General features: G+C 41.7%; 1 protein-coding gene across 9 annotated transcripts in view; it reads right to left on the bottom strand.

The window, feature by feature from the left end:
- Positions 1-26,745, bottom strand: part of adgrl3.1 (adhesion G protein-coupled receptor L3.1) — a 118,533-nt gene that overhangs the window by 30,042 nt on the left and 61,746 nt on the right. For 7 of the 9 annotated variants that reach the window (XM_026170822.1, XM_026170826.1, XM_026170827.1 and 4 more), the window contains exons 6-12: positions 24,644-24,658; positions 22,607-23,395; positions 10,892-11,305; positions 10,464-10,567; positions 9,543-9,728; positions 7,933-7,971; positions 893-1,076 (exon numbers count right to left, since the gene is read on the bottom strand). In XM_026170822.1, coding sequence (XP_026026607.1) covers positions 893-1,076; positions 7,933-7,971; positions 9,543-9,728; positions 10,464-10,567; positions 10,892-11,305; positions 22,607-23,395; positions 24,644-24,658 — 1,731 coding nt within the window. The remainder of the gene's footprint in view (positions 1-892; positions 1,077-7,932; positions 7,972-9,542; positions 9,729-10,463; positions 10,568-10,891; positions 11,306-22,606; positions 23,396-24,643; positions 24,659-26,745) is intronic. The other 2 variants (XM_026170823.1, XM_026170831.1) reach the window with 1 other exon arrangement.

Below are 26,745 nucleotides of genomic sequence, written 5' to 3'. Positions count from 1 at the left end.
CTATTCTCCTCTGGTATTAGCAAGGCATTTTTGCTCTAAGAACCTTGGGCCCTGATAATTAGATTTTATGATTTTTTATTTTCATACGTACAACTACTGTTACAAAGGAAATGTTCTGCAGTGGCCATGATACTCCATGATACACAGAAGGACAGTGCAACACAACAAATCACAAAAACTGCTCAGCAACAGAGCCGCAGTCATTGTCAAACATCCCAAATCACAATACAACAGCATCACAGCAATCCGCAGGGCCCAACGGATCTGCTGCGAACATCCCAGCAGATCCCAGCTGTATCCATGCCCCGAAGGGGCCGAACTGTTTTGGCAGTATAAGAGCAAACAAGGATGTGGTTTTTATGTCATAGCTGAACAGTATACGTTCATTAAGTGAAGGAAGATGCCATCTTTTGACATAATGTGAAGCTAGATACTAAGCTTTGCCTCTAATCTGTATTATGAAACATAGATCTCAGACATTGGGTTTGATAATGCCTGCTGTCAATGTTGCCTCTTACTATGATATTACATCATGTTCTTAGATCTTCAGCAGACTGAGCTCTTTCATGTTATTATAAGTTCTGCAAGAGGAAAAAACAAAAAAGAAGAAAAAACAGTGAAATCTAACAATTTCTTTCTAAAAAAAAAAGAAAACAAGTTATTTCTTCTAAATACTTTGTATTTAGGTAAAGACGATGAGCAAATACTTTTGTTCCAGTCAAATCCTGCTTTGACCTTGTCCAAGCACCAAAACCTAAGACTTGACTGGCTCCCTCAACTCTTATGACCCACTGTAAGAGTTGGAGGTCTGACTACAGGCTATCTCAATCGTCAGCGCTCACAAGGTCCAACTGAGTTTAGAGGACAGGAAGGATCCTAACAATGTACTCACGGATGTAGTCATTAGTCTCCTGCACAGTGTCAGTCTTCAGGAGGTTGTCAGCCAACATAAAAGCCCCGGTCTCCACGGTGTCGAGGAGCAGGGTAGCCGAATGAAGCTGCTCACTGGTGGGCAGTTCTCGCCACGCTTTCTCAGCTCGTGGATGCAACAAATTATTCACGGTCTCCACCATGGCCTGGGGCAGCAGCAGAGACACAGAGGTCACAAAGAGGAAATGAACATATTTACCACTTATTTATTAAAGGAATGCAAATCCACTCGTAGTGCAAATAACACTGCTACACACCAACTACTGAAGTCAGCTGAATGCATCAGCGAGAATGCAGTTGATTTTCATTTATCATGTTAATAAATCATGATAATCAAGACCAAAAAACTGTTAGCAATGCAAATGTGGCATTCCCATGCAGACACAACAAAGACAAAAACAGTTATTAAATCTAAAGTACATCTTCAAAGTTGAACTCTACACTTTTTAATGTTTATTACACCCTTTTCTTCTCTTTGTGTGAGGATGCTGTGATAGAAAAGCCATCACAGATGTTATGAAAATCAAGCTAAGCTAATTAGCTGATTGCAATCACCATGTGTCGACACCCCCAAACCGGGTTCAGTTTCTTTCTCCCTTTCTGCATTTTCTTTTTTTCACCCAAAGTCTTATCTTCAAGTTTGAAAACTTGTGCTTGAGGGTCTGAGAAGAAATTAGAGTTTTATCAGATAATGCCTGCTGGGTCATATCCAGCTGTGCAGAACGGGTTTGAATCCAAAAATATGACCAAATTAAACGGAAAAGTGTTGGCTCACATAGATGAAATGTTCCCCATAAAACAATGCTTATTTTGTCTCCAGCTCATACTTTTTTTTTGTTATGCTTTTAAGAGTTCACCTCCTTATTTTCAGACATGAACGCCACACATACAGCGCAGACACGCACACACATCTTAGAAGACTCTGGGAGAAATAAAGAAACAAAAGAGAAAAGAGAGCTGGAGCAGAGGTGGATAGGAAGGGGAGGGCCATGTGAGAGTGATAAAACAGTCCAGTGAGTCCATGGTGACAGGCCTCCACTGGGAACAAGAGAGGTGGAAAAGCGACTACGGGTACTATCAAACACACACACTTCACACTCCGGTCTGTCTCTTTATTTTCTCTTTCGCTCGCTCTGTAAACCAGCCTTTCTGCAAAGAAACCCCTCGCTCTGCCTTCACTCTTTCAATGCTCCTCTCTCTTGAGAAGCGTGGATGGCAAAGTGGGAAAAGTAACACAGGTGCGATTATACAAGCTAAGGGGGACTTCAGCGGGGAATTGCAAGGGCAGGGAGGAAGAGTGAAAGACATCAGTTTATTGGCATTCACACATCCAGCGTTTGACTTCCTTTTTGTCCCTTTCACTCAGGGTTAAGGAGAAGTGAGGGAGCAGGAAGGAGGAGAGGAGACAGAAGCAGTAAACGATGTGTTTTGTGTGCGCGGTGGATAAGTAAAGCCTAAAGAAACAGTGGAGATGATGACTCATGCGAGTGTTGATGGCATGCGCTACAAAACACTTGCCTTTTTGAATATAAACTAATCCTACCTGTTGTTTCTTTATCCACATGTAGTTACAGTATATCTCACGCAAGAAAAACTGGTGCTTAGCCAACAAACTAATATGATAATATTATGTCCTCTTTTAGCACTAGCAGTTAATTAGCTGGGATGCATATTGAATGAGTTTGGGAGGGCTACATGTAAACAAGAACTAATTAATCCACTGCTTCGGCAAACAACCAGAATAAGCAGGAGAGGATATGCAGCACACACGCAAAACATACAAACCAGTATCCAAAAGAAAAAAAGTTGGTTCACTGTGTAAAACGCAAATAAAAACAGAATGTAATAATTTGCAGATCACTTCAAATCTGTATTTAATTTAAAGTAACAGAAAGAGAACATGTTAAATATTGGAGCTGAAAACGTTTCATGATGTTCTTTTTAAAAAAATAAATACTCATTTTGAATGTCAACAACTAGTAAAAAAAAAAAATGGACGAGAGCAAAAGAAGACAGGAAATGTGAAACATCTTGCAGCTGATCAGGTTTATGAGTAACACGATTAGGCAAAAAAAAGTGCCCTAGAGAATAAGACAGGATGTATTAAGACTTTTTTTTTTTTTTTAAGGGAAGGCCAATTCAGCAAAGCAAAAACTTGAAAAATACAACAAAGGAGGATCTGAATCATGAGGTAGCAGAAATAATTTATCAAGCAAGACAGGCAAACGTTTTATTTTCAAAGCAGGTACTGCTTTTGTCATTTCCCAAATGTTTACAGTGTTAAGAACAAGCGATTTAACAATGCTAAATTGGTGACATCAAATAAAAATTGAACCTATATATAACAAAAACTAAATACATTTTTTAGACTCAACCATTGTCACGCTGTCTTGCAAATCGTTTGATTCACATTGTGCACGTCATCTGTGTAAACCAGCAAATGTATTTCTATATCCACTCATTGATACTTTGACAAGAAACTACAAGCTTCAGTTCCTTTCAAAGAGAAATTTCTTAGTTATTTTGCCCATTAATTCCCATTAGTTATGAAATCCACATTTAAGACATTAAAGTATTAAAATCTGGTACCAACCAGATGGGGAAAAACACCAGCAGTCAACTAAATGATTATGATGCTGATTATAATCAAGCTAATACCGAGACGATTAACTCGTTGTCAGCAAGTAGTTCAATAATCAATGAATCATTCGAGCCATTTTTTGAAGCAAAACATTCTTTGGTTTCAGCTTTTCAGTTTTTCACACTTGTACACTTTTCTAACATTTTAAAATGTTATTAGTTTGTTAATTAAATGATTAATCTTAAAATTGTTGGATACTTGCAAATATCGACAGATAGACCCTTCAAACATCTCTCAGTGATTAGACTCTTCCTTTTTGGAGAGCATATCTAAAACAGCAGTGACAAAAATGTTAAAAATGCATGTGCATTGTGCAAACAAAAATCAGAAGCACTTCTATCTTACACTAAGCATTGTGGTCATAGCTAAAGCAGGAAGTTTTCTTTCCCGAGTGTATTCTTCCCGCTCCATCTGACTTCTTTTTAGGGATACTGCCATGATCTGCAACAAACTACCTTAGCATATCCATAGAAACGATATTTGAAATTTCATGCATCAATCCATCCATTTTCTTATTTAACCTCCTGAGACCCGAACTCTTTCATGGCATGCATTTTCAATTTCTCTTTGCTATTTGGGCTGATTGGGACCTGATGAATGTAAAAACAAAGAATTACCAGATTTTTTTTTTTTTTAACCTGATTTTGTCTCTGAGAAAAATGAGATCCACATATGAGGACATTCGTTTTATATTTTGATAGAACAGTGCCAGCATAATGTCCTCGTAAGTGGACATCAGGCCCTTGCAGAGCAAAATGTAGTATTTTGGTCTAGACAATCCAAAATGTGATGTCCACATATGTGGACGCCAGGTCCTAGGAGGTTAATAACTTTGTTAGTTATTTCTGTGTTTGATTTTATACTTTGCTATTTACTTTTGCCTATTTGTATTATTTTCTATCACATCTGTTGTTGGGTAAGAGTCGGGGTACACCCGGAACAGGCAGGGCGAGCACAGAGGAGTCAGTCACACTCACATTCACACATTCACACCGATTTAGAATCACAGATTAACCTTAGGATATCATTGGACTGTGGACGAAAGCCAGAATAGCTGGAGAGAACCCATGGAGGCACAGGTGAAAACATACCGTCCCCACAGAAAGGCCCCAGCTTGGATTTAAACTCATTACATTCTTGCTGTGAGGTGACAGTGCTAACCACCACACTGCTGTGCTGCCCCGGCAGCAAAACCATGCAATGAAGTTTGTTTACAATCAGAATTGTATGTGATCTGTGCTTTATGAGAAAAGGATTTTTAACTTCTTCAGCTGCCTTATTGTCGCATCGAGTGTGGGAACGTGTATGTGCATATCTCATAAATATATGGTGTAGAAACATATTAAAAGGGACTGAGATACATGCTGCATGTAACGTATGTGTTCTCATGGCTGTGTGTTCAGTTGAGTGTGTGCACAAGTAGCTAAGAGAAGACTTGTAGTGCATCATTCTGCTCCACTTGCTGTACAGTAGCCGAACAGGCAAAGAGAGATGCTCAGTGGAGAGGATGTCCTGTAGACATGGCAGATATGAATGCAATGGTGCAGCTTTTCATTCATTCACGCGACTGGTGCTTCTCCCAACCGCTCACTTTGATGTGTTTCAGATAACCCCATTTTTCTACTCTCATTAAACTTTCCATTGCTTTTTATTGAACTTTTGATTATCGTGCATTTTCAATTTCATATAATTTTTTTTTCAATGAAATTTAATTTAATTCGCTGGCACCGAGATTATATCTGAAGAGGAGAAAGATAGGTAAGGAGAAGAAGGGGTATGATTTCCTTGAGGTCCAGACATCTCAGCATCAGAAAGTCAGAGATAGAATATATGCTTGGGTGCGCGCGTGTGCGTGCGTGTGCGCGCCTGTAAGCTCTGGTGACATTTCTATCCGCACAAGTATAAGGACTTGAGGGCTAAAATAGAGACAGGTTTTTTTAGGGGTCTTCAAAGAGGGGAGAGACTCTGCAGAGACAGATAAGAGTGTCATTCGTTTGTGTGTGTATGAGTGAATGTGTGCGTGTGTGAGGCCACGTATTTGCAGGGTAGGCGAGTGCATGCGTGCACACATATACACAGCACGCGTGCACGTACTCACATGCACACACCAGTAAATGGGGCAGAAGCGAAATGCTTTGAAGCGTTGGGGTAATCCAGCGTAAACAGCAGCAGCAAGACAGACTAGAGCTGGGTTGGTCTCCTACTCCGAGCTACACAAGGGGATCGCGAGCACACGCTCGAGCGCGTGCACGTGGATGTACAGTATGTGCACACTCATGCACGGTAACATGTAACCTGAAAGAGTTAGGACGTCTTGAAGCACGGAAAGATGTGAGACTAGAGAAAAGAATGGAATTTTTTTTTTTCCCCTTTTACTCGCTTGGATGAGCTCTGAGAAGGTGCATGTTTTGAAAATGTTTTCATCAGAGAAGCAGGCTTATCTGTCAGTTGTTGTTTGAGTTTGTCTTCCCTGACAGGATGAGTTTGCAGCTAAATCAGGCTTTAAATTCACAGCATGCCATGTTCTGACCTGCCATCCATAAATGGAGGGCAAATTAGACATTGTCATTGAGCATCGCTGTCTTCTCACTGCCCCCTTCATTGTTTGGGGTTTGTTTGTTTTTCTCTTTTCCTCACATTGCTGTTTCTGTAACTCTCTTCTCTTTTTCTGTTTAATTTCTGGTCCCTCCTTCCCTGTTTCTCATTTCCCTTCTACCTTACAGACTCTACCCCCCTCCATCAATCCACCCTAAAGCATCAAAGCCTCTCCACACCACCAACTTCATCATGAATAAATTGCCAATTTAGTATACATGAAACGAGTCCCCAGTTCCCCAAACGAAGTGAGAGAGGAGGAGAGATGGAGTGTGAGAGTGAGAGCGGAGGAGAAAGAGCGACAGAGAGAGAAAGAAAAGGAGAGAGAGAATTCAATTATTTTTTGTCTCTATTAAGAACCCAAACCTCCTGCCCACTCTCCTCACTTGGCAATTAGTGCTGTAGATAATTAACGAGAAGAGGGCAGCACCACACCACATCCCTAATCACGCGCATTTCTATCTGGCAGAGTAAGGGACTGTTGGTATAATTTTGTTTCACATTACTAAGGCTAATTATATAATCGATCACTCCCAGCCCCCTGCAGAACCCAAAGTGTGTGGTGGTTTTGATTTTAACCTGTAACAAGTTGTCTAAATGGTGCCGCTCTCTGAAACATGGCACTTGCATTGGATTAAGGAGACACATCAAAAAGTCTGACGGTTGTGATGTGACAGCACAAGATCATTGTTGAAAATATATTTATATATTGCGTGTGCGTGCGTGTGTGAGTTGTGTGTGTCAGCTTGCATATAGTCCTAAACCATGTTCTGTGATGTGACATTGCTGACTGGTGCTGACGTTAAGACTTTTCAGGGGGAGAGTGGGAAAAAAGCCTGCATCAGGAGAAAAAGAGCTACCCCATCACTGGTGTGTGTGTGTGTGTGTGTGTGTGTGTGTGTGTGTGTGTGTGTGTGTGTGTGTGTGTGTGTGTGTGTGTGTGTGTGTGTGTGTGTGTGTGTGTTTGTCAGGGGTGCCGACAGAGAAAACGAGACTGCAGTCTATCTAGTCTACAGCTCATTGATGAGGAAGGTGGGGTCCTTTTGATGTTCTGAAAAGTGATTTTAGCTGACCAGAAACATGCCTAAATGATGGTAGATTGTTTTGTTAGCGGTGTCGGCCCATGGCGTCAACACATACAAACATCAATACAAGCAGACCAGCAATGAAAACATGAAATGAATACTGAGCCACAAACATAAAGCCTCTATTATTTCTAAGGCAGCGAGGCCGTGATCAACAAATATGCAACAGCATATCCATCATACTCAGTTCTTTCTTTCTGATGCACCAACACAGAGGGCATTTCATTGAATGGAGATGGATAGCGAGTCGTTTGGTTTCAGGCGGGCCTGTTTACAATTCTGCAGACAGAACTGCGAAATAGATGAGCTATTATTGATATTGATCATGGCCTCTTATCAGTACTATCGATTCTGACTGCAAGAAAAAAAAATTAAAGCTGAAAACAAAAGAATGTCAGCAAACCCTTTGAGGAGACTAAAACTTTACCGGGAGACACAAGTGGGTAGTCCCCCCTGTTAAAATGGCCGCCCTCTTCAAAGGGTTGGGTTGCAAACCACTGGACAAATGCTGCAGCGTAGAATTCGAATTCTACACTGCAGCATTGTAATGTGTGATCACATGTACACACGCAAACACAAAAGCTTGCTTGCTAGATTACATGCTGAGCGTTAAAAAGAAAAGAAAAACACGTGGGACTGTGGTGTGGCAAAGTAATCAACCATACCGGGAAACGGAAATACCTGTGCGAAAAACCTGCAGGACCTTTCTCTCTTCTGAAGCTGCAAATTCAAACAATTCAGCTGTTAGCGATATAACACCTCTCAATCATACACACGCGCAGACACACAAAGACAGTTACACCCACTTCATTACTACTGCATGAAAAAGGCTTTGATGGTTAAAATATATTGTTATTCTCCTCATTCGCCTCCTTTTGTCATTCCTTATACTCTAATTGCCTTTCATGCTTTTTCCCCTCTATTCTTCTTCTCCTCTTTTCTTCCAGATTGGCTTAATAATTTCCTCTGTTCCTCCATTTCTCTCCCCCCCCCCACTCATTCTGTGCATCTACTGTCAAGTGAATTGATGGCATTAATTACTGTGCCACTCGTGCGTCATTGGTCATATTTGATTTCCAAACAAATATTTGCATAATATGCTAGCGTATTACTCAGTTAGATTTATATGTAATTGGTCCATTATTGAAATCAGGAGGAACACTTTTCCTTTTCAATGGAGGGCTTTTTTCCTCTCTACATATCTAACAGTTAACAGGCCATTTGGTCAACAGCAAAACACAGATTAATTGATTCCACTTACACTTGCTGCAGTATGTATCGACTTCCCACATGTTAATGAATTACTTAGAGGAAGGAGAAGAGATTTAAAGTGTGTGATAGTGAGACAATAAGAGGTAAATGGGGAAAAGCGGAAGACAACACCGACAGAGGGACTCGGATGCTAAAGCTAAATAAAAAAGGCAGTGGCTGCCAAAGCGGTGGCAGCAGCTGTCAGTCCGGTGGCTAAACCCCGCCTATCACCGTTGACCTCAGCAGAGACAATCAAGAAACAGTCCAGCATCCACTCAGTCAGTCAATTAGGCAGCCAAGCCAGCCAGTCAACCATTCCCCCGTGATTTAACACACTTTAATTGAATGCCTACATGCCTGCATGGCGCAGAACTAAATTTATCTACAGCCATAACAAAACAGATCCTTTGCATATTTGGAATCGAGTTTCCATTAACGTAATCCCAAAGTGAGCGCTCGAGCCTAATTGTCAACAACGTCTTCGGAGTTATAGCTCAAAGCCTGAAGTTCATTAGAACAACGAGCTACGGCGTAAAACATGTCCGTATGTTTTAATGAGAATAACTCCTCGTGGCCTGAGATGGACTTTTATTAAATTTGGGTCTTGCTCTGAAAAGAGTTCAGGAACTATGCCAAAGACTAAAAGCAGTTATCTATCAGCCATAATGTCGAGCAAAACTTGTTACAAAGAGCCACACACAGAAGAAGATAAAATACTGTCTAAAAGCAGCTATTTATCATTTTGAAATCTACAGCTTTATGTATGGCTCTTCATCAAACTCTGCACGGAGAGACTTTCCTAACCCCTGAGAATGAGCGTAAGGCAAAAATACTAACAACTGTTGCTTTTCATCTTACTGTTAACATCAAAGACTCCCTCTATCTGCTCCCCTCTCTCTGTCTCCCTCGCTCTCAATTCTCTTTCTCTTAATTTACTTGCCTTTAAACTGCAAAACCCCTCTATCCTAACGCTTGCAAGAAAACGTCGATTTTACTCACTCACTCGCCCTACATTTACCTCTTATTTCTCAAGACAGTACCTTGGTGAGGCTGCGGGCAGCACTGTCCTTGCCCCCAGGGGTGAGATTTCTGAGTTGGACGTCCAGCAGTTCGACTAGTTGGACCATGGCCCGCACTGTAGATGGCACATCGCCAGGATGCAGAAGTCCTTTGGTCTGCTCTGCCAGTTCCCTGGCTACAATTGCTGCCGTCTCGCCCGACCGAAGCTGCATGTCAGAGTGGATGACAGGGTATGGGAAAGTCACAATGTGCAAGAAGAGATGGATGGCAGTAAAGAAAAAAAAACAAATAAAACAAAAAGGTGAGAAGTAAAGGGAAAGTTTGAGAAAGTAGAAAAAGTTTGTGAGGGCATTACAAGTACACAGTGAGACAGAGGAAAAGGCAACAACGGATGGAGAAGTAACAGGAGGGGGGAGGACGGATCGGCAGGGAAGAGATGTATGTGCAAAAGAGTGGAAGTTGAAAAAGACACAAGGAATAGAAAAAATAATACATTTGCAATATACTAAGCATATACTAAGCTAAGCATTATGTTATAGAGAGAACTCCTGTTTTAGCACCTCAGATTTTCTCTGTTTTGTCATAAAAAATGGGGCAGCAAAAGTATAAGTAAGTACCAAATGCATTTTCCATAAAAAAATGATGCACTGTATGTAAATAAGCCTATCATGAGGTCTGCTACCCTTTTAAGATAAGAGCCCACTGTGAATTAGGGATGCTATTGAACATTTCCTCTTTCCTACAGCTATGGCATATCCCTCAAATCTCTAACACGAGTTAGGGTTAACAAATGAGGATGGATACATGGCCTAAATCTTTCCCTGTGACCAGTGCCCCTTCATGCGTGAGAAAAATTGCTCCAGAACTATGTTCATCATGCGCTAAGCTTAAACTGGGGCTTGATAGGAGCCACGAGGTCTGGGGGTAGCTTTCAGACTTACTTTCTGCATGATGTGGTTGACCCAAGGTGACGTGCAATTGCTGAGGTCAGGGCCTTGGGTATCCCAGTGGCCCAAATGAGCTACGCACATGTATGTAGCCACGCCTGCAAGATAAGCAAAGGGGAGATAATATGACAGCGCTGACATTCACAAGGAGAAAGGAAGACTCTTGAGCTCCTTAGGGTTCGCTAAGCATTTTGTGTTTGCCTGTGTGTGTGTAATTGGTGAATCATTACTGATGTGTGTATTAACTGACCCAAACACGAATATTTGTCCTGACAAAGTGTTGTGTATGTGTGTGAGTGTTATATCATTTTTCCAATAATTACTTGGTAGGAGAAAAAACAAAAAAAGTAATATATAGATTATCACACACACTGTTACCATGTATAACTGTTTATGCGATAGAAACTATTTGGCCTCCTTACCCAGTGTCCCTACAGGGCACGGCTGTTTGGCCGTCTGGCCCTGCTGTGTGCGAGGCCACGATATGTCGGCTGTCACTACTGGATTACAGAAGTCTTGAGGAGGGAGGATTGGGGGCTGTGGGGGTGCTGGAGGGACTTGCACTGGAGGGGATCGACCCCCAACTTTCTGATTGGTGTCAGGAATCTGATTGCTGTCAGACGATGAACCTCCAGGAGGAACCAGAATGGGCTGGCGGACAGTGGTGGTTGTTCGATACCGCTGACCAGGGGATGTAGTCAGTAGAGGCCTTGGAGTGGTGTAGGAGGGGGGAGACCGTGTGGTGGTGGCGGCACGGCTGGTAGATGAAGAGGAACCTCCCCCACCAATTGGTCCCCCTCCTCGGTTTGGGGGGATTATGGGAGGTGGGCGAAAGTCTAGGAGAGAGGAGACTGGTTAAATTCACAAAAACACACAAAGCATGAGTTCTTCAACGAAAAGCCAGAAGGAAAAATATGTGCTGTGCACATTTGTGGATCCCCACAGTATTAGATTACAGGTGGTTTTGTGAGCCCTGGAGGCTAGGGCTTACGCCTTCAAGGTTCATCCATGGGATAAAAAACATAAGATGTACAGTGTTAAAAGACCCATCCGCATTAGCACCAAATGATTCGAGCAATCAAATAAGCATAAATAATGTAGCAACGGACACAAACACATTGCAGGGATTTGTTTACACGGTGCCAAATAGCTTTGACAGGGAGTAGCTCATGTTTCTGATGACTTCCCAATGTTAGTGTTTCATCCTTGTCAGTGCGGTCATGCGCCAGATCTTTGTGGGGTCGTTTCCTACTATCGAGTCCTATTTATTACCATCAATTGCAGGACATGTTTCTAAACAGTTCAGCCAACAACACTTATAACAGAACAAACTTGAACGTGTGTGGCAAAGTTGGGTTTGTGAAAAAGTTTCAGTGTATAAACTGCAACTCTCCAGCTCAAAGCAAGACCAGTGATTGGTTTTTCCCTGCATCTGTGTTTCCTTTGGGGAAACTAATGGTTCTTGCTGCTTAACCTGGCAGAAAAAACATTCTTTCAGTGGCATGCATGATTCATAGCACTATGACATCACAAGAGGTAGGAAGGCCACTTAAATGCATACGGCACACTCTTCTATTGTCAATATTTAATTGTAAAGAGGTTCAATTATTCACATTGACCCTGTTTAGGGGACAGAAATAAAGAATGAATGAATGAGATGATGGGAAGCGTACAGTATGTTGGTGAAGTGTCTGTGCCATTGTGGATGCAGAGGCTGTACCAGTCTGTCTCACTCTCTTTGCAAGATCAGTCTTGCACGATTAAAAAACGATATGAAGAAATGAACAATTTTTAAATTTGATTTACAGTTAAATACCGTACACTGGAGGAGACTAGTCTCTAAAGCTTAATTGTTACTTGCCTTTTACAAAAGCACAGATTAGTCTCATCCGCCGCACATTTACTATACAGCTGAGCATATTTGTATATGTAAAATATACACAAGAGCACTTTTTAGAAGATTGTAATTACAGACATCTGTCTATTAAGTTTACATATTCCACATTATGTGAGTTGCCTTGTCTCCAAACTACACTGTAATAATTTAATAATATTGCACTTTTGCACCTGGTATTTTTAGATTCAGCTACAACTTAGTTACTAAACAAAAATCAATAGAAGATTCTAAAAATGTGTTCTGGCTTCACCCTGCTATTCAAATCCCACAGTGTGTGACACGCAAACACACACAGCACAGATCACAAGGCAACTCAAATATGAACTCTTCAATTTCACGTTATGCTACTTTCTTCCACACAAATATGTATTTTCTAATAGTCAGCTTGTAGACTTTTTTTTTTAACACACAAAGCAATGATAACCAAAAAGCTGTTTAGAGAAGACTGAGCTGCACGTGCCTTCAAACATTTCGTATTTCTGATTTCTGGTTAACAGGGTTCTTTAAAAATTTTCCGTTTAAAAAATAATAACAATAAGCTTAAAAACTGCCTTCGTGCTAAAATGATTGATTTCAAAATTTTCAGGAGACTTGTGTTTCTCATTGGTTTGCCTTAGGTCATAATACGTATTACACGGTGGTCACTGACACTGTAGGGTTGCAGATGTTTCACTGAAGACGTGCAAGTCTGACATGAGCCTAAATATAACTCCACACGTGTGTGTGTGTGGCAGCTGTTTAGCTCTTACTGATTTTAATTTCATATTAATTTTCCACTGATTTGAATTAGACAGTGAACCTACGCGATAGACGTAATAACAAGTGAAACAACCCATTAAGTTATAAATGGACTGTGGAAAAAATTTGCTTTACTTTTTGCATTGTTTTAATAAATGTTGTCTATTTTAATTTGTTCCTTGTTTTTGGGTAGGGGGGTTTGTTGGGTAGATGTGAGTGGAGAATAAAGTGCGAGTGTGTGGGTTGTTGTTGAATGGAGTGGGTGTTTACATTGTTTCCTGTGAACTAAAGTTGTCCCTTCCTGTGGATTTTTTTTCTTTCTCACTTTAATTAAAAGACACCGGGCTGTGCTTCTCTCCATCATTCTGTCTTCCTCCCTTTCTGTCTGTCTGCTTGACTGACAGCCATCTTACATCCCGCTCCTCCTGTACGTTCTGTTCTGTTCCTTCACAACTCAATGGAGTGTTTCCGTACCTAAACTGTGCTGCTCCCCGTTCCTGAATCACTGCCGCCCTGCCTCATGCATTCTCCACGGAACATTGCCATCAATCATGCGTGGCGGCAGTGGCCTAGGGACTAGCTGTCAATCTGCGTGTGTTTGTATGAGTGTGTGTACTTATGAAGCAGAGACAGAGTATGTGTGTGTGCCTATCTGGACTCAAACGGGAAGCTCCATTAGGGCCTCTGCCACAACAATAGAAGAGTAATGGTGTGTGTGCATGTGTGCGTGTGCGTGACTGAGGTTGATGTCTGCTGTCATTCCAGTACAGGGCAGCAAACACACTGGCTGGCAGCTCCGGGTGAGGTAACACAAAAGTCTGCAAGCATCATAGGTAAGGGGCCACAGCACATCGCTCTCTATCTCTCTTCCTTCCTTCCTTTCTTCCTTCCTTCTTTCCTCAGCTGTTCTTTTAACATTTTTCACCCGATCTTATCTCTCACTCATAACTTTCTTCCACTATCTGAGACATCTTGTAGCCTTTCTCAGCACTACTTTAAATGTGCACTGCACTATGTTTTCTTATTTTTTTAGTTTTCTCCTCCTTTTCCTTGTTGTTTTGCAGCATTTTGGCTAAAAACGACATTCTAATGCTATGAATTCATCACCGCCATCACTCAGGATGCTGTGTAAGAGACCGTAGGGAACTATAGGAGCATGACATAACAGGTCCATGAAACATTTATGAAGAAAGAAGGCTAGAGGTTGCAGTTGTGGGGACTGACATATCTCCCCGCATCGAAACCGAGGGAACCTTGAGGAAATGTGCCGTGACAACTTCATGATGTCAGCTAACCTAAACACTATGCTCTTTGCCAAAACTGGTGCCACAAAAACACGCTGACAAATTTAGTACAAGCTCGTCACTTAAGGATTTTGCACGTATCTAAGCCTTGCACATGCTTATGGGTGACATATTTTAACACATATATATTTTTAGGGCAAACCTGAGTCACTACCTTACCTGCCTTTGCTTACCAGGAGATGAAAAATGGCCATTGTGCAAAAGAAACAAGATTTTCTTCAGCGTCTTAAACTGACCAATTTGCTGAAGCCTGGTCTGCAATCGCTCCTTTTTTAAATTGAATTAACTTTCTTTAAATCAGTCATTCAAATAATACATATTTGTGCAACAATGCGATTACAGTTGCACTGATGAATAAGATCAAATAATTGCCGAGCTCTAATCTCATTCAATTCTACTGTGCAAACTCCATCTGATGAGGAAGCTCGCGTAATATAACTGAAAGCAACAGATCAGTTACTAATGGACCCAGTGGGCTCGTAGTTGTGCTCTCTGTTGCTTCCTCGGACAAGAATAAACACTTAATCTCAGAAGTGCCTGAAATGCATCTACACTTTCATGTCAATTGCCAAACTCCATCTGAAGAACATTTGGTATTCTATTCTATTCTATTCTACTCTATTTGTTTTTCTGACCTGTAGCAAGCCCAGGGGAAGGTGAGACAGAGACAATGGCAGGGTGGCAGTAAACTTGTTCCTGAAGTTGTCATCTGTCACCACGCTGGAGGGGCCACAGAGATGCTGTCAGTCAGCCTGGGATGCTAGCACATGATCATCTGACATGCAGACAGGCACTGTGTTTGTGTGTGCGAGTGTGTTTGTGTGTGCCGTGATGTTTTTCTGTGTGGGTAAGACTGCCTGTCGCTGCCTCTGCTCTGTTGCAGAGAATGCTCTTGTTGACTTCTCACTTGGTAAACAGAGGGATCGTAAATCCACAACACAAAAGGTAGAAGGCAGGGAGGAGAGAGGAGAGGGAAAACGAACTTCCCCTGGCAAGTTTCCCACACTGTCAGAAAAAAAATGGCAGACAGGCGGCAAGAAGGAGAGGCAGAGTGAAACGGAAGCAAAGAGGGACTTGAATTAAGGGAGAAGTTTTGCAGAACTTGAATGAAGTGTCTATTACATTATCGAGAATGTGAGACGATTTAGTGAAAATCTACTGCATCCGTGCCCTCACACATGCAAACACTATTCTGAGCAGTGGGGAAGGATGAATCTAGAGGGGTAAAGGCAAAATGAATCTGACTGGGGGCCCAAACGCTTTCTAGGTTTGATGGTAGCACACGCGCTAAATGGAACTGCATACAACGATAACATGCCACCCCTATGGCTGAAGAGCACACACACACATAAAACCAGAGCTTGTGGCGAGTGGCTCAAGTCTGCTGATAAGACAGAATGGAGCACTTCAAAGTAGCGATACTTTCAAGATTAAAAACGAAAAAAACCACACATACACAAAAACAACCCCCACTAATAGAGCTTCACTCAAAATGGCTGCCAGGGACCCGCACCACGATCTACAGCTAATGCTTCACATGCAGACACATCCCTGCTCAGCCCTGTTGGCTTTCCAGTTGCATAATCATGCCATCCCTCTGCTGAGCTCTAAGGCACCTGCAGCAAGTTTTCCAATTACATGCTTCTTTCTTAATCAGAGGAAGCTCCCTTGTTCAAAGCAAAAAGCTAACGGGACAGACCAAATTGTCTTTTTTAACTCTTTTTTTTAAGTTTTAAAATATAAAGATTCATCAGCACATTCCTTTAGAGCCTCAATTGCTCCTTTTCCAGGCAGGCTATAAACTTATGTCAGTTATATGAGCACTGCGATGAAAATTTATCTATAAGGCATCTAGTAAAATACAATGAATATATTTGAATGGGAGTTGTTTGCTTTGCCCCATATCTTTCAAAATTAAGGGCAACCCTGGCTGGCTTGCAAAGGTGAACCCAGGCACAGTTCAACTGGGCATGTTGGGTATGAAATGCATGTAGCGTGATCGCTATCCAAGCCCAAACATGGATCTACAATGCTTCCTCGATATGGCTGTATTGTTGTTAACTACAAATATGAGCACAAAAAGCACATAAGGTCGTGAAACTTGTACTCTAAAAGCGTATTTTTTTTCAGCCCTGCATTTGTGTTTGTGAAAGAGAGAGAAAACAAGCACAAGACAGGAATCCATACGCTGAGCCAAGCTGATGGAGATTTGGGCCTAGATCTTCGAGGCCAGTGTGAAAGCAGGCCAGCAGTGGGGTCGGGAGGGGGACCAGTCTTTCTAAAGGATGGTACACGGCAACCAGTCTCAGTACTCCGTTTTTTGACCTGCACATTTAATGTCAAAATGTCAAAAGTAAAATCCTAATGCACATATGGGGACATGCTCCGATAACTGCTATTGTTTCTGTTTACTTTCTGCTGGGCTGTGGATTTCCCTTCCACTCTATTGTCCAAGCTAGGCCTGCTTAATTTGGCATCTGCTCTTTGGCAGGAGGAAAGCAGTGCTGAGGCCAAATGCACGCAGAGGGCCTGGCAGAGGCTATCCAATCGATAAGGACACACTCCAGGCAAGGAACAGGTGCAGCAGACTCTCTGAAGCAGAGCTCAGTCTCTGCTGAGATGGCTGTGCTGTAATGTTTTTGGGAGTGAGGGAGATAGGCAGCGATTGAGGAGCCGGTGAAAGATGCAGGTGTAGAAGACAAGAGTGGACAAATTCCTCAAAGTTACTATCTAATAAAGCATTTGATATTGGTGTACAAGAACGGTGTTATGAAGAGAGCGTAGAAATGATCGGTTTACAATGTACTATCTAAAACTACGTAGACATAAGTAACAGTTATATTCAGTAAAAATGACATATACCTGAAAATGCTTAGATGCTAGGACTTTTCACTTGAAAGCTGCGTTGTAAATTACTTTTACAAATCTTTCTACAAAGATGGGCTCAAAAGATATTAAATTATAAAGTTGTCCCTTTCTAAACAATCATAAAACAAACTAAGTAACCTCCCTTCACTTTTGCAGAGCTGTGTTATCATGTGATGTGAATAACTAAAGGACCTAACAGACTCTTTCTCTCACACACACACGCACACACAAACAGCTTGCTTTGACAGGCCAAAAATGTTCTGAGGGTTAGTCTAATCAGTGACCTGGTGGAAGATGGTCTCCACTTCAACCGCTAAGTATTTTTCTTTCTCCCCTTAAGCTGGCTTCCAACATTTCCTGCACTGCTAAGCACTGCTGCTTGATTGCAATCTGGTGTCAAGGAGAAAAGGAGAGGAGGGAAGAGGAAGAAGGAAGGGGAGGAGAGGAGAGGAGAGGAGAGGAGAGGAGAGGAGAGGAGAGGAGAGAAAAGGAAAGGAAAGGAAACAAGAGGAAAGAGGTGGACTTCCTTAGGAAATGTAACTATGCAATTTCAGCCATTAAGAGTTCAAAGGTCAACCTTTACATCTTGTTAACCTGACAGTATTGAAAGCAAGGTCATCTTTATATAACAGAAGTAGTGTTTAATTACTCTCAAGGACAGATCATTTTGACTCTCCGGTGTATATTGTGTTGCCTAATGGTTAAACCACACATTTTATTTTATTTTCTACTTATCTATTGCTTAAAAGCAACGTGCCAATGTGAGAATTGTATTTTTATTACTAAAACACTTGGAAGTAACTGTCAAACAATATGCTGTCTTTTTGTCTTCTAATTAACTTTTTTTTTTCTGGAGCACTGCTCTCCAGTTGCCAGAAAAAAACAATCCACCAGGATTACTCCAGAAAGTTTCGCGCAATGTTTCTTTTTTTTAAAACCGATTTCAGTGTGTTGCATCTATCCCATAGAATATGCAATCAGACTGTCAGACATGAAATTAGGACCTCGGGTAGATCACAATCCTAAAGAGCTGCGAGTTAGCACTAGAAAGAGTATATATAGCACTTGTGAGAGTGCAGTAAGGTGGAAAAAAAAACCCTGCACAAGACAAAATGAGAAGAGAGTGAAGACAAGTAAAACAAAGACAGAGAAGGCAGTGCTTCTTAGTTTTAGCCATGTTTTTCCCTCCTACCCCGTAGATACAGATAACATGAATAATTTTGTGACTTTGTTGGGAAAACTTTTTAAAGTGTGGCAAGGCAGACTGGAGGTGATAAATTATTCAAATGTTTCATCGGAGCCATGCCGCTTGCGTAGGGCAAGTCTCTATAATATGCATGTAAGAAGACGTGATGAAACAACTCCATAAACAGTAGAGAATGAGAGAACGTTTGGGGATTGTGAGGGAGGAGAAAAGGGTGATGCAGAGACAAGTGACTTTGACTTTACATAGGCATTCAGTAGGACTCTATAATATATAGATCTAAAGGACTCTCAATGAAATAGCGCTGTGTGATGTGGGAACCGGTTGGGAGCAGAAAAGGAGGACAGATTAGGCGCTAGATAAGGAAGACAGAGTGAAAAACAGAGGAAAAAAACACTGAGTGAAAGAGAAAGACGTATGAGCAGGATGGAGGAAATGTTAAGAGTCCTGTCATTGTGAGGGCATGTGTTTGTGTAAGAGGCAGGGAGAGGAAGAATGTCGATTTAACAGAGAGAAGTCCAAACATTAACAATAAATGCAGAGGGCACAGTTTACTTTCTCGTTAGGTACCAAGGGAGAAATAAAATATGCATTTCAAAAAGAAAAATTTCTGCTCCGTGTTACATCAATGACGCGACAGAGAAAACCTGCACATCATATGTTAGCCCATGCTGAACTAAACCTGCTTTATTTGTTTCTCCCCTGCGATCCCCTTTAAATCCGTCAATGCGATACATGAAACTAGGCCTGACATTTTCAGCACCGGGGTAAATAAACATGACCTTTAAATACCTCAAACATTTCAGACTTCTGCATATTGTGATAATTTTCTAACATATGACTCGAATTAAGACATGGTATGTATATATGATAGAGAAAATATTAATTTAGGTACTCAAAAATGTTTAGGTCTGATATCCATTGTGTCATTGTTCACGTGTTCGTTGTGGACATTACTGGTGATGGAAGCTGTGTTGAACGGCAATCTTTCCAAATGCAAATAAATAAATGAATAAAATCAAACATGGTTATATATGGGGATTATATTTCGCATAATATAAATCTTTCTCTTGTACCGCCCTGTGATCCTTCCCAGTGAATCAAATCAAACACACTCAAACTGCTGCATAGCTAACAAAAGCTAGCATCTAACTAGCATACGTGGCTGATGTTGACTTCAACACAACCTCCTCACTAGCTTTCTGTGGCTTTTGACCAAATATATTTGTCAGAGTTCATGCTTCTTTTGTCTTTAGGGTGTAGTAAAACGGCGAGGCTGAAAGAAAAATAGGCTAAAGACGTGTCTTTGCTGTTGCTTTGTCCAAACAGGTGAATATAACAGCAATCAATCACTGGAGGAGAACATCAACAACCGCTCCATCGTCTGAAAACACAGCTGTCTTTTTCTTATTCGTGACTGACGTCATTTATACGTCATCAGTGTTTCTGCAATTGTTCTCCCTGCCAGTGGAGGGAGCAAAAAAAAATCCACACTGCATGTTTAGCTGCTAGGTTGTTTTACTAGTGTACAATGACCTCTGACTGCGCAGTAGCCTAATTCAGCATGCTAAAATAATATGATTATAATATATATATATATTTTTTAACCACGGCCTAATACAAGTCTGTTTATCTTTTCCATTTTTGCTTTAAATAAGAGTACTTTTACACGAGTTCAGTCTTTCAGCATACCGTCCCTGCCCTGTTGTTCACATTGAAATGTGTGTTCCAAAAGCAAACAGTGCAAGCACTTCAGACTGAATTCTTTTAAACCATTTGCCTTTTGTCATCCGGACACAACAAAGTAATTGGTTCTCTCTGCGTTGTACCCCAATTACACTCAGCTCTCAGTGGCCTACCTCATCCTTCTCTCCGAGCATGGCCCATTTCCTGCCTCATTTTATATCTTAAGAAGTCCATATGAGCCGAAACAAAAACAAGGCGCGCATTAAGCCACATCAGTAATGAGTGGAAACCCTCAGAATGGCTCTTTTTCTTTGGTCTGTTTCCTGGACTGACTAAGAGACATGTGATCATACTCACAGCAGTATATGCTGAATGCATTTAGTTAGTGAATAAAATGGTCGAATACCTTCTCTAGTTTTGGAAGGCAGGAAGGGCAAAACACTGTGCCAAAATGCAACAAAATAAAAATTTAATGAGCTATTGCCTCACTTTAAGAAGAATGAGAGACTCGTGCAGTTAAGCCAGTTAAATTATTTCTTGTCTTCACTGAGTGACGGAGTGAAGCGAGGAGGAAAGTAAAAGTGCGGAGCAGCATTGATTGTATGTATTTATCCCCCGCTGGTCAGCAGTCTGGCTTGTTGCTGTGCACTGGAGGTCATTCTTCACATTGAATCTCCATTGATCTCCTCTTTAGAGCCTCCTGAGACACCCCGAGCTCTATTATGAGAGTGTTCACACTCACCAATAAACACGAATGCACGCTCATGAATAGAGAAATAAACCCGTACTGTAAGTACATTAGCACATGGGTATGGATATTATTATGCATGTCTAAACATACACATAAGCATATTTTTACACCATGGCCCCCTTCCACATACAGCACACTGATCGGTAGAAACCAAGTTTAATGCTGCCTCTCTCTATAATTTCTTGTACTGTGCCTCCTAACTGCTTGTAAGAGCATGCGTTAATTCAGACATCATTTAATAAGACATGCAGCCAGACTGCCTTGACCACTCCATAGAAAGGTGCTGAAAGGCAATTACGCTGGGCAAATAGCCCTTCAGGCTCCAGGGGCCTAAGCCCTTCCATCCAGAGGGAAGGAAGAGGGGAGGGTGTACTCTAACCTCACACCAGAGTTATATGAGTCACCCTCGGTTAGATAGACAGAATTCCTAGTGCTTTTAAACAGATACAGCAATTCTATTTAAGGTGACTCATTGTTAACCCTAATGAGTCACCTTATCAGCTGGATTTATGACCCTGTATCGAAATACTTTGACCTTTATTTGACCTGATCCATGTATGACCCCACCCCCTACGCTTAATCATGTAAAGAATTTTGATTGCATCTGTTATTTCTGACAGGAAAAAAAACACAAAAATGAACCAGGTTTGCGGTGCCCAAAGAATTTAAAAGCTGCACTGGCTGGAAAAAGTGTCCTTTTGTGTACTCCGGTGTCAGGCTGTAATCATCTGCTGCTGTAATACAAACAACCTGTCTCTCAAGACATATATCTCTTAAAATTTAAACTGCTTTTGTCTTTTAAAAGTAATAGTTAGCTTTGCGCTTTAGCACTGACACAGGGAAATTGCAGATTTTAGTCAGTTTGCATGGTGAGAACATTTGGGAGCAGATACATATGAATGGATAAAAAGCAAACAAAAAAGTGCATGTAACGGCTTAAAGTGTGTTCAGATTGTCATCTTATATGGATGTGAAAGCACCATCAGTTCCCCCGTCTTCCACATACTCCTGGCTCCACTCAAGAGGAATGCATTATGATTTGTTAAGCAGCTGGGGAAACTAAAGAGAAAGCTGGCAAGTGGTACATTAAGAGCCACAAGGCATTTACGGCATTACATCATTGGAGATAGTATTCTTCTAAAGGTAGAGATCAAGGTAGCCTTTATGATATCTTTTTCATTTACGCGTAGAGGAATCTACTGCCATCTGACATCCACAACTTCAGTGGCAGTGGTATATGTAGGACCAGCTGTAAACGTTTTTCTTTTTTGACTTCTGAAAACATGCAGATATCACAAGTGGGGTGGTGGAGGAACAGTCGTAATTGAGAATCATGACAGCACAGATGGTGCTTTCCTTTTTCTTCCTCTTCAAGTTATTTTGAACAATTAATTATTGGAGGCAGATTACTGCCTATAAGTATTCCTTATGTCACAAGAAAACTGTTTTATTTTCTTTAATGTTAGCATTAAAAAAGCCAAGGTAGTTCACTCGAAGATTTAAAAGAAATCACATCACGGGCTAGTCATCACTTTCAGTACCAAAGACATTTTCTAACCGCCATAATTTTCTTCTGGCTCACACATATAGTAACGTGAAATTGGAAATCATTAAGGGAAGATGAAAAAACGAGGTGGAGTGATGAGAAAGAGGTAGAGAAGGGAATCTTAGACTTTGGCTTGGACCTACCATTGTTGCCGAAGTCGAGCGAGTACTTGACCACGTGGTAGTTATTCCACACATACAGCAGGTTGTCTCTAGGGTTGTAATCCACTGCAGCTATGTACTGGTAGGAATTAGGGAAGGGTATGTTAACCGTCATTTCTTTCCCCTTATCAGTGTTGTACATGTAGTCAATCTTGTTCCCCGTGCCTTCGTTGTCATCATCTTCATAGACGGTTTTGACAACATAAAGGACTCCGCAGATCATGAACGCATTGGAGGCAGAGCGCTTGTCGTAGCTCGTGTCCCAGGAGCCTTCGATGCGCAGGGTGTAGGGATTGAGCTGGCTCACCACGATGCGCCCATTGTTCTGCTCCGTTGCGTAGATCACCCACAGACCGTTCTCATCCACCGCCAGGTCAATGTCCGACTTGCCCCCCCAGCGGTAGGGCGACGTGTCGTGGTAGTTGGCGTTGGCAATAATCGCCTCACCGCTCTTGATGCGCGTGCGCAAGTCAAACTTTACGATGTTGCGGGTCCGCTCCTTGTTGAAGAACAGCGCACCGTCATAGACGACAAAGCCAGTGCCGTCCACGCGATGCGGCAGTTTGTATGTGGTGGTGGGACGGCCTGCGATGAAGTCCTCCTTCGATGAATACTCAGTCAGCGTGTCCGTGCGGTATGGTGTCCAGGGCATGTAGTAGATCTTGTCAGAGGCCTGCAGCGGGTCTTTGCACCAAGCACCAGACTGATGGTCCGATTCAAAGAGATGTTCGCTTTGGTAAACTCCCCGAAGAATGCCGGGGCACAGAAACACTGAGGAACAAAAGAAAACATTTTCACATTAGATAAGTTTAAATTACACGGCTGATGTAAAATGTCAACTGTTCTCAGTAGAGTTCCTGACAGAGCTTTTGAAATGTTTGCCTCCATTCATACGTGTTTCTAAAAAAACACAACAGAGTATTTTAACTTAACCACCGGTGAGTGATGATGACATGATAGGCTTACTGTGTTGTGATTTGGATGTTGTATAGTCACTGTCATTGTTAAGCACAGCAACAGTATGCCTTCTATTCAACAGATAATACGATACTCTCACAGCGAAAAGATGAAGAGAAAATGGCACATTTTGTTCTACTTCCACCCTTTCCCTCTATTCCCATTTCTCCCTCCCTCCTCAGCTCCTCATTAGTCTCACAGCTCTTTCTTCCTTTCTCTCCCTTTCTATTTCTGTCAGGAACAACCAACTGTAGAACCAAACACATCTTTTATTGTCTGCTGTTTTTGCAGTTGTTACAATAATTCTTTTCCCACTCCACGCTCACTATTCTCCTCTTGGAATACTGGGGTCATGTTTTATGAGGGATGTGGGAGAAGTAGTAAATTCTGGGAAGCCAGTGCGACAAGAGTCATTGGAACCTTTGTAATTCAACTGGAATGTTGTCACATAAGCATGCATATATATATATATATATATATATATATATATATATATATATATATATATATATATATATATATATATATATATATATATATATACATACATATATATATATATACATACATATGTGTGTGTGTGTGTGTGTGTGTGTACAGAGCAGATCCACATAGAGTTGCCAGATGTGCACTGTGGCTTTCCCATTCTCTCAAATAATATAATTCCAGATCCCACGCATGAGGCTCTGACTATTGATTGAATTTTCACTGGCTATCTGTTTTCATTTCATGAGGGAAGCATTTTAAATATTAAACGTCCACGTAACTCTCTGATCATTGGCTCGTCACAAAAACGTGCTCGGCCCATTGGAGAGTTGGTTAAGAAGCATTCTACACATACCGTGGAATAACGTGAGCGGAGTGTGCCTAATGAGAACCAGTAGTTCTAAATTGCTTCTATATGCTGAGATCAAGCTGTCTTAATATAGCAGCAGTGACAATGAAAGAGATGTCATGCTGCCACAAGGTACAAAACCCTTCAAGCGCTGGCATCAAAAAGTGACGCCCAATCCCGGATTTTGAGCATGTGCGAATGTGGGCGTGCTTGCTTCACAGACTTACCTTTTTGTTCTACTTCTGCACCAGCCATAGGCAAAAGATTTGAAGAAAAAAAGAAAGCACAAGAGCGAGAAAGAAAGAGATAGAGACAAGAGACAAAAATAGATTAATGATGCAATAATAAGGAAATCATGATAATACAATCTCAGATCTCCATAATCGGCCTCATATTTCATTCTAACCTTGTGAGAGTGCCAGGATGCTCTCCATGTGTGATTGGTAATAACATTACATAAGCGTCTGAGGAGACTGCACTGCAATGGGGAAGCTATTTGACAGTATTCAACTCACATATGTTGCACACGCGCATGTGGGCAGACAGAGATGCACATGTAAGGCAGACACAGAACGAGGGAGGGAAGACAAAATGAGAGGAAACACACAGGAGCATGGCACAACACGCTGAAGCACACATGTTCACGCTGTCCGCGGTGGTCCTCAACCCGGTGCAGGACAAAACAGAGCAATGCAAAATGACCTGAGATAATGAGCTCTTTAATGTATGCTAATAGCGGCGGCGCAATGAAAACCAGAAAATTTATTTGATTACTGGGATTGTTTTTCAGTGGACCAGCCAAAACTGCCACATTAAAATGCTTTCTGGTGCACGGTGGGTGAGCTAATGCTTGGTGTATGTCATGTCATCTTGTGTGCCTCTGAAAATGAGAGTGAAGGCATCTCTTGGGCAAGCAGGAGCATACTAAAAGAGCTGGCTTGCTTCAATCCCAACACCGGTTCCCAGTCTATTACATTCAAAGCATTATCCTTAAAAATCTGCGAGGATTGTTCATGTTGCCCGGCAATGAAATGTGCACAATTGCCTGGAACCTCTTAAACATATGAATTCTATTCCACCTTGGTCCCAGAGGGACTGAGTGGAATGTGAACACGGCAGAAACGTAATCCTGCAGGCAGTGCCCTTGTGTCTTTCAAGACTTAGAGACCTGCTGAATGGAACTAGTCCCATGAGAAAGGTGTGTGTGTGGGTGTATGTGTGGGTGTGGGTAGGGGAGAGGAGAGGAAGGCAGAGTCTTCAAAGGAAAAACATTTGGAAGAACTTCCAGGACCTCACATGTTTACATATATCACAGATGCACTACATACTGCATGCTGCATGTTTTAATTCTTTACTACATTAAACCCCAAACTTATCTCCAACCACAAGGCATACACAAACACATGTGGCACACAGAACACACACACACCTTCATACACAGGCAACCATTAAATCCTAAGCTCATGAAAAATGCATGGTAACTGGCGCAGCTTAGCACAACTCCCGATAAATAAGCAATCTCCGAAAGAAGATCATGTTAAACCTAAAACAAGTGTGTACATCCGCGTGTGCACGTGTGTGTGTGTGTGTGTGTCCCTGCGAGGTAAGATATAAAAAGGTTCGTCACAAGAAAACAGTTCCCTTGTGAGAAAATCTTGGAAAGAAAGCAGATAGTCTGTCTAGGCAGAGGGGTGTGCACGACGGATATTACACACACTCACTCACACCGGCATCCGTACATATAAATAACACAAAGAAAGGCATCGCGGTGGAGAAGACGAGGATTAATGACACCAAACAATGAGGCCTTCACATTACCTCAGGCTCTTACGGAGCCTCGCAGACACAGAGGAAAACACACAGAGTTCAAGGTTGCCAGCAACTAATAGATTTCAAATGAAAAAGTGTGGCAGCAACAAGTAAACCAAATGGCACACAAAATGTCAGACAAATGTCATTCAATTTGTACTGCTGCTCGTTGTTTCACCAGATTAATGGATATCTCTGTTGGTGAGCTCATTGCGGGGTTGTTCTGCGGTATCTCTCTTTTAATCTTGAGGACAAGGGTAAGAAATGAAAGTTTGTCATAACAGTCATTGATTTTTTTTTCCTCTCCAGTGCAGACGGTCTGACAGAGCGAATATAGGGTGGTCGGATATTTATTGAAACCTCAAGGTTTTCTCAAGGGCAGCTCGAGCATGCAAGATGATGCAAGAGATGAAAAGTCTTTTGTGCTACTGCTAATTAAACTGCTGAGTGTAGCTAAAAGAGAAAGAGGAGGGAAAAATATGGACTTATGACAACTTGCCAGAAACGCGTCCTTGTTTCC

Source organism: Astatotilapia calliptera, chromosome 6 (genome assembly GCF_900246225.1).
Source record: "Astatotilapia calliptera chromosome 6, fAstCal1.2, whole genome shotgun sequence".
Lineage (NCBI taxonomy): Eukaryota > Metazoa > Chordata > Actinopteri > Cichliformes > Cichlidae > Astatotilapia > Astatotilapia calliptera.
Note: the sequence above shows the minus strand (reverse complement) of the source record. Positions and strands in the feature narration are given on the sequence as shown.